At 47.5% G+C, this 8,652-nt stretch overlaps 3 protein-coding genes across 3 annotated transcripts; 1 reads left to right on the forward strand and 2 right to left on the reverse strand.

The window, feature by feature from the left end:
* Positions 1-465, reverse strand: H257_16284 (hypothetical protein; the record flags this gene model as incomplete). The annotated part of the gene is made up of 2 exons (XM_009844655.1): positions 1-251; positions 357-465. The coding sequence occupies 2 exons, from the start codon at positions 463-465 to the stop codon at positions 1-3; spliced, it is 360 nt and encodes a 119-aa protein (XP_009842957.1).
* Positions 466-2,892: 2,427 nt separating this feature from the next.
* Positions 2,893-4,557, forward strand: H257_16285 (hypothetical protein). The gene is made up of 4 exons (XM_009844656.1): positions 2,893-3,637; positions 3,690-3,788; positions 4,161-4,232; positions 4,280-4,557. Exons 1-4 carry the CDS (start codon positions 2,939-2,941, stop codon positions 4,382-4,384), a joined length of 975 nt encoding a protein of 324 aa, XP_009842958.1. The 5' UTR covers positions 2,893-2,938; the 3' UTR covers positions 4,385-4,557.
* A 1,598-nt stretch (positions 4,558-6,155) lies between these two features.
* On the reverse strand, positions 6,156-7,210 carry H257_16286 (hypothetical protein). Its single transcript, XM_009844657.1, has one exon. The coding sequence runs from the start codon at positions 7,092-7,094 to the stop codon at positions 6,234-6,236; it is 861 nt and encodes a 286-aa protein (XP_009842959.1). The 5' UTR covers positions 7,095-7,210; the 3' UTR covers positions 6,156-6,233.
* Positions 7,211-8,652: the final 1,442 nt, after the last annotated feature.

Here is an 8,652-nt window from a genome sequence, read left to right on the forward strand (position 1 = left end):
TCAGTCGTTTGCACGTCTCGACGATCGCAAACGCTTCCTGTTCCACCATCGACCACCGGGCACTTGCCCCGCCAAACCCACCATGACCAATTTCAGGTCTTCGGACGGGACCAGGGTGCAGAAAGCAACCCAATCCGTGTCGCTGGGATCGGTATAAAGGCAGATGATCTTGTCAGTAGATGGATGCGAAAGCGGCACCATTTGCTGCAACGTGTCCTTCACCGCAGAAAATCCGCGTCGCGTTCGGACACCTACCCGACGGCATCCAACTTGATTCGCACTAGCGCAGTCTTCTTCGACCCACCAGCGGCCTTCACCGACACATTGAACAGGCCCCACAGCGGATCATTCAGCACCTAGTTGCTGGGATGGAGCTGCGCATCCAATTAGTCGGGCTTTCAAGAGTTCGCCGAACATTTGGTCCACCTTGGACTGGCAATAGGCCACGGCGCCCGTCTTTCCCATGAGGATTCTGGTTGGCGTTACTGTTAGTAAATTGTACTAATCCTTCGAAGTAACTACCGTACTACCGGTAGTACAGTTTCTTATATTAATTAACAGTAAACCTAAAACCAACATATGTACTAACTACATTACATTAATTAACAGTAAACCCAAAACCAACATATGTACTACCCTGTACACCTTTTTGCAGTTAACAGTAAATTGGACGAATGCCCGGTATATTTGGTCGTGTGCCCGATATATTTGGCGGTGTGCCCGATACTAGTATAATTAGCCATGTGCCCGATATAATTGACTATGCCCGTTAAATTTGGCACCCGGATGTCGTGTGCCCGATATAATAATTGGCCGTGTGCCCAAGCAATTGCCCATGTGCGCGAAGAATTGTGTCGTGTGCCCGATGAAAATGGAAATCACGCAATAAAAAGTCAATTCAATATAGAAATGGTACGACACCTGCCGCATCGTTGCTGTGACGTCACATACCAACGCCCATGTTGCCCATGGCCTCCGCGCGTCCATCGAAGGTCCGTACCTTGAGGTAAATTGAAAAATGACCTCTGCGCGCGACAGATTCAAGTTTTGGACGGAGTTGAAGTACTACACCATTTTTCATTTGACTTGGACATTTTCTCGATGGATTCGGACAGGTCACTATTGGATTTAGTGACGTGCCCATTCGAATGAATTAGTGCCCAATGGATTTGGTACCCACGTTCTGGTGTGCCCATTGGATTTGGCACGACCCCCTCGTGTGCCCATTCGATATGCCCATGCGCCTTATAGGATTGGTTTGTACCCAGCCAAACAACCTTTAGATCCTTCAAAAGTGTCGTGCACTCTTTACAGTTGGCAATTGCTTTTTCTAGAACATCGGAGGGGGGGGTTCTACAATTCTCGCGCGCTTTTCGTCACTATCAAATCTTCCGCATGACAGTCAACCACGGAGAACACAGCACCCCAAACGCCACCCAAACGAACGTACAAACGCATTCCGTTGTCGACCAAGAAGCGCAGACAGTGTAGTTGATGCGTTCAACAACGCGATGGACTGGAAGCGCGTCGCTCAAGCGAACGGCGTCAACATCAGCAGCGCACGAAATTGGCTGCATCTGGACTCATTGACGCCGAAACAACGAGGTATGAAAGTCGAGTCTACTCGATCTAACATTATCATGTAGGGGAAAACAAATCACAACTCCTGACGGGGGAAAACGTCGACATGCTGCAAAGTTGGGTGGAGCATGACGTCCAAATCACGCTCTAAGAGATCAAAGATCGATTGGCGCTTGATTTGGGCATCCAGGTGCCCACTCGACTTTGCATCGTGAACTCGACAAACGTGTGTTCACGTACAAGACGGTTCATTATGAACCCTTGCAAATGTTTTATTTTCATCCTTTGGATGATTTATTGAATTCATTTTTGAGTTTTCCTAATTGAATGCAAGCACGACACTTTTGAAGGATCTAAAGGTTGTTTGGCTGGGTACAAACCAATCCTATAAGGCGCATGGGCATATCGAATGGGCACACGAGGGGGTCGTGCCAAATCCAATGGGCACACCAGAACGTGGGTACCAAATCCATTGGGCACTAATTCATTCGAATGGGCACGTCACTAAATCCAATAGTGACCTGTCCGAATCCATCGAGAAAATGTCCAAGTCAAATGAAAAATGGTGTAGTACTTCAACTCCGTCCAAAACTTGAATCTGTCGCGCGCAGACGTCATTTTTCAATTTACCTCAAGGTACGGACCTTCGATGGACGCGCGGAGGCCATGGGCAACATGGGCGTTGGTATGTGACGTCACAGCAACGATGTGGCAAGTGTCGTACCATTTCTATATTGAATTGACTTTTTATTGCGTGATTTCCATTTTCATCGGGCGCACGACACAATTCTTCGCGCACATGGGTAATTGCTTGGGCACACGGTTAATTATATCGGGTACACGACATCCGGGCGCTAAATTTAACGGGCACATAGCCAATTATATCGAGCACACCGCCAAATATATCGGGCACACGACCAAATATATCGGGCATTCGTCCAACTTGCTGTTAACTGCAAAAAGGTTAGTACTATTAATACAGTAGTACCGGAAGTATAAATCTGTACTTTTGGCATTAATAGTACCTAGTACTACGTAGTACTAGTACTACGTAGTACTCATGTTTATCAATCAGGTAATATTTTGGAAATTGTCGTAATCACGGAGATTTAATTGTTTAGCCAATCAAAGCCTTGCTTCATGGTTCGTTATATGCGGTGGGATACGAACAGGACAATTCCTCCTTTTGCCCCACCTTGATATCCACAACACTTGCCCTATCGAATCGATGTTGGGGTTTATTCCTTGGTGAAATTCCCAGTCTTCCTAGGAACATCCTTCCTTCAAAGAACATCCTTCTCACAACGGTTACGACCGTTCGCTATGGCTCAGTTTGCACTTTGATCCGCCACACAGGATGGCGACGTCGACATCAACCCCTCCGGGCGCGTCCTCCATCTATAAGTGGGCTAGCCAAGCCGACGGCGAGTTCAAGCGCCAAGTTTCTTCTTTCCGCAACTGGATTGGAACCGACAAGTTCCCGGCCGAGAAGGGGCGTTACCACCTGTACGTGTCGCTGGCGTGTCCGTGGGCCCACCGGACGCTGATTGTCCGGGCGCTGAAGGGTCTTGACCATGTGATTGGGTACACAGTGGTGGACTACCTCATGGGGAAGGACGGGTGGCACTTCAGCTCCCCCGAGGACACCCCAGGCTGTAACTTGGACCCGTTCAACCATGCAAAGTACGTGCGGGAGTTGTACTTCAAGGCCGAGCCAGAATACACGGGTCGGTTCACGGTGCCGATTCTGTGGGATCTCAAGACACACACGATCGTGAACAACGAATCCAGCGAGATCATCCGCATGTTGAACGCCCAGTTCAATGCGTTGGCCACGCATCCCACGCTCGACTTGGCGCCGGCGGCGCTGCTGTCGGACATCGACGCCATCAACGAATGGATTTACCATGATATTAACAACGGCGTGTACAAAGCGGGGTTTGCCACCAAGCAGGACGCGTATGAGAAGAACGTCGTGGCGTTGTTCGCGGCATTAGACCGGGTTGAAGCGCACTTGGATGGCAGAGTGTGGTTGGTCCAGGATCAGTTGACCGAGGTACTGTTCTTGTAACATGTATTTTTGTGGTGCTTATATCAAGTAACTGTAGGCGGATATTCGGCTGTTCACGACCATTGTACGGTTTGATCCAGTGTACCATGGCCACTTCAAGTGCAACCTGAAAACGATTTCGTCCGATTACCCCAATGTACGAACAAAATAACTCGATTTGTCATGACCACGGCGTCCGATAAACGCGATTCGTTTGAAACTATGAACTTGTACTTCTACACAACGCAATGGCCCAGTGATTGATATGTGCACTTTGAAAAATGATATGGACTATGATATTGGATGACTATTTCTCCGCCGTACTATTTGTTTTTTAAATTTTAGTACTCCGGAGTAAAATATAATTATTTTAATACTACTACTAGTATACTGTACTACTATGGATGGATGATGTCTATGTAGTACTACGTAGTAATACTTTACTGTTAATGCAATTCGAAGACTACTACTACCGAAGTATTAATAGTACTGGTATGTTTTGCATTGTTGTTGACCATGGTGGACGTAGTTGCTCCAACACGCTCGTCGCTTGTTCCAATTGCCGGGGGTGGCGGCCACCGTGGACATGACCCATATCAAGGTATGCCGAAGGAGTAGTTAGTTGGACCAACTAAACATAGGTCGTAGCGCCATTACTATATGAGCCACATTCAAATCAACCCGACGGCTGTGGTGCCGTTGTGGAACGGCCCGGACCTAGCTCATCCCAAGGTCGAGAGCAAGATCCAGTAGTTACCAAGCCATCAAGCATCTATCTACTCGCTGCCTCCGAGTGATACTAATATGACTCTGAACAGTGATTATGTACGACGCTAAAACCAATGAAAACTGTGTTTGTTTTACATTAAGAACGAATGGAGTAGTAGTACTACATCGTAAATACTTCAATATACATTCCTGTCCGATACAAAGTTGAACTCCTTAAATGGAGATGCACTGGATTCGCCTGCAATTTGATTGGTCAAAAGGTCTTTCTTCGAAAATTTGATTGGCTACTTCGTTCCGTCGATTACTGCGTCGTCGATTTTGCTTCGTCGATTCGATTGCAGCCCCAGTCCATTTTGAAATCGAATTACCAATATACACGTGTAGTAAATGTTTCAATATGTGTTATTCCCGGATCAGAACCCAATATATTAATACAGTAAATGGCCTACAAGTCACGTTTTGCACTTTTCAAAGATTTTATTTCTCGTACAGTACTGTACATTTTCGGGCACGTTTAATTGGCTAAGCTTGTACGTTGTTCATACACTATAACTGCTCACCTATGCTTTTGAAATCTCCACAAAGAAGATTGCATCCGATCTGAACGCTGTAAGAGGCGTGCTTTAGCCTAGCTCAACGAACTCACTTGCCGTGGTGAATAGCCACTATGTGTGACAGTGCCTTAACTTCCACCCCCCTTCTACAGGTGCTACCAGGGCTCTGATCATGCCCATGGCATTCCATGAGAGCCCCCTTTTCCTCTGCTGTCGCAAAATGTTAAATTTGAAATGACAGTGCCGTACCTCAAGTTATAGTGGAAGAGAATTCGACTGTAACTTAGTTGCAAGTGCAAATTTGGTTGAATCGAGACCATGTATATCCCTTTTCTAACTTGAAATGAGGCGATGTGCATCATATTATTTTGAAGTAGTTAGTGGCTAAAAACGGCCCCAATTACTCCGGAGTACTGTAGTTGATATCAGGAGCATATAATTGATCTGGACCTGATGTTCCGTTGCCTGACATTTTCAACACAAGCAAGGCTTACTGCCACCGATGCGATACATTAATACAATGCTCACGGACACTTTGGAGTATTTCATGACCTCCTGAAAGTCAAAGCTACAAAGAATTGCTTCGGAAATCCAGAGATCATCAATACATATGAAGCCTTGTTACAGTGTAAACCTGTGACGTGGTTTCGACGGTGGCATTCGCATCAATCCACGATGTGCCATGTCGTATCCAGCTTGCTCCTCCACAAGTTATCCCTGATGAATGAAACCCCATATTAGTTGAGATCCATCCATTTGTCGGACGTTGATGATCAGTCTTACACTGTACCTTGCCATGCGATGCCGTTAAATGGATGTTGTGCCAAGCTACAGTATACCTACAACGTCTCCGGATACAAGTTGGTCCTACCGAATTACTGCTATATCGTTATACAGTGCTCAACATGTCGATGCGTGCGTACAAAAAGTCATCAGGTCGGAGGAGTTGGAGATAACTCAATCCCCGTTCCGATACATCGTACAGGTTATCCAATGGCTAACACTATCACGTCATTGTACCGCCGTTCTCGAACAGTGAAGTGTGTACTACCTCATGCCAATACATCATACTTCGAAGTACGACATAGTACATACAACGCTATACAAACATTCCTTCTAACCTTCTGTTGCTTCGGTAAATGCTTCGCTTAATCGCTGCCAGCATACAACACTATTAATAGCCACTATTAACCTGAGTATGTAAGTAACCATTTAGCCAACTCGAAGACATGACAAACACGTTATTGACAGTCGTACCAACAGTATTTCCAGTTAATTTGGACCAACTAACGTTACACAACAAACAAAGTACAGCACGTTTAGTTTCCCCCTTCCGGGGCCGACACGACGTCGCTGTCCACCACGACCTCATCGGTTTCTTCAGCGAATTCGCTCACCAAGTAAGGCACGCGCAAGTTCTTCTTCTTCAAGTACGGCTCGATGAAGGCGCGAGCAGTGTTGAAGCGGCTGTACACGCCGGGCTTGTTGAGGTCGCCGCAGCCGATGCCCCAGCTGACCACCCCCACGAGGCGCGCGACGCCGTTCTGTTCGATGGTCAGCGGTCCCCCCGAGTCGCCCTGGCACGAGTCTTCGCCTTGCTTTCCCCCCGCAGCCAACATGGTGTTGTCCACGGTGTAGGGGCGCAGTGCCGTGGTGGCCTTGGCGTTGGACCAGGTCGTGACGCTGACCTCCTTGAGCACTTGCGACTGGATGCCGCCAGACGTCGTGCGCCCCCAGCCGCGGACCCACGTGACAACGTCGGCAGGAACCGTCTCAAAGGACACCGCCACAGGCGCGATGGTCGTGATGCTGCGGTCCAAGAGGAGGATGGCCACGTCGTTGGCGTTGGTCGAAGCCACGTATTTAGGGTGGCGGATCTCCTTGGTGACCTTGGCCAGCTCCCCGTCGGACGAGCCGGAGAGGAAGTGCGAGCCCACGACGACGGTGGTGAGGCCGCTGCCCGTGCAATGTGCCGCCGTGAGAATGACGTTGGGGGCGATCAGACTGCCGCCGCAGCTGGTCGTAGCCGTGGCCGACCGCTTGAGGCCCGCCAGGTACCGGTGTTGGCCGACCTTGGCTTCGGTGCCGCCGACGATTTCGATAAAGTTGTTGTCGGGGGCGACGTCATCTTGGGCCAAGACGGCGGCGGCGATGGTGGCGAGGGCGAATGCGAACTTCATGGTGGCAATTGGAAAATGAACGCTAAGCCAAACAGTGTCTTTGGGTAAATAACTGATCAGGGTGTGAACTCAGGCTGCAAGCTATACATTCGGCTGGCCCTGCATATTGGTTTGGCCGGCATGATTGGATTTGTAGTGCCACATGCGTCGTACTACATTTCATGTTTTGTACTAAGTAGTTTGCGTTGAACATAGGTACTTGTAATTTATCAGGAACATTATCAGAGTTTTCTTGGAGGAGTGGGATTTACCGACAGCTGGGAATTGGAACTTATCTGTGTTGAGGGAATGATATGCAAATATAACTCGACTACACATTAATAATGACGTTCTACCCTTTGGCCACCATACATAGTATCTCACTTGCACTTCGAGCAGGTATTGACACATGCTCTTTGCCTGCTGTCGGGGATTTCTTCGTGGAGGGCCGAAAGGTATCTTGGCCGCACAATTGGGGTCGCGCATAGTGGTACCCCACCAGACAACCTGAGTTATCCTGATAAGTTCCCGATATAAGTTCGCAATCTCCTATTCTTCGCGGTATACGTGCTCCTAGGGATCATGGAGTACTAGTATAACGTTAATTGAAGTTATTGCGTGGCGTATTGGCTAACGATAAAGAAACGACGTCTATCTCTCCACACATTGGTTTTATCAACAATTGTTTACAGTATCCTAAAGCCGCCATGCTCAGATGCATTGTACTGGTACCTACTCAAAGTATAATTCCCTATTCACTGTCAAACAGGAGTACTTTTGATTTGACCCGAAATAGTGTTTCAATGAGGAAGTTTTCACATCCACACATTATTTCTAGCCCGTAGTTTTGTAAGCTGGGGCTCCGTCCTACCCCCATTGAGTCCATTCAATGCTAACTCTCCTGGATTAATTGCTTCACCAGGGGTAAGTTATCGCAAACCACATAAATGGCTTTACCTCCCCCCTAGTAAGCGCTGAAGTGGTCAGAGTACTATATTATACAAAGTAACTGTCAAACCAAACAATCAAAATAGTTCACTGTAGGAATTAATGCTTTGTACTTACTCAGACAAAGGAGTCCATGGCCGCACGCTTGTCACAGCAACACATTATGAGAATCTGATTTGAGCCTGATCTGATTAACCAACCCACCTCTGGTATCAATGACACTATTACTGTATCAACACTTTCAATTCATAACGTTACAACTTCAACTTCATAACGTCAAGTGTACAATATTGGTGACCTCAACGAACCTCAGCTCTGGAGTACTCACACCGCTGAACACCTCGTACTTTGTCTCTACCTCTGCTGTAGTCTAACGTATGTTCGAATTCAAACCTCAAAGTCATTTTACGGTTCAAACAGAGGCAGATGACTGTGCTGGCGTCCGGCCTAACAATATCTCACATTTCACTTGAACTCTCTGATTACACAGATAATCTTTCAATCCACTTGATGATTTGAGACACCTCCCAAGGATACCTCACCTGATAATTCAAGAAATCAAACACCCGCTGGCCTGCTAAATCAACGCATCGACTAACCGTAAAATCCCCTCGAGCTTGCCACCTGAGTT

Source organism: Aphanomyces astaci, assembly GCF_000520075.1.
Source record: "Aphanomyces astaci strain APO3 unplaced genomic scaffold supercont1.83, whole genome shotgun sequence".
NCBI lineage: Eukaryota > Oomycota > Saprolegniomycetes > Saprolegniales > Verrucalvaceae > Aphanomyces > Aphanomyces astaci.

Coding starts and splice junctions, on each gene's coding strand:
- H257_16285 (XM_009844656.1), top strand. CDS start 2,939: ATGGCGACGTCGACATCAACCCCTCCGGGCGCGTCCTCCATCTATAAG. Junction 3,789..4,160: donor TTTCGTCCGATTACCCCAAT/GTACGAACAAAA, acceptor TGGTGGACGTAG/TTGCTCCAACACGCTCGTCG. Junction 4,233..4,279: donor TGGACATGACCCATATCAAG/GTATGCCGAAGG, acceptor CATAGGTCGTAG/CGCCATTACTATATGAGCCA.
- H257_16286 (XM_009844657.1), bottom strand. CDS start 7,094: ATGAAGTTCGCATTCGCCCTCGCCACCATCGCCGCCGCCGTCTTGGCC.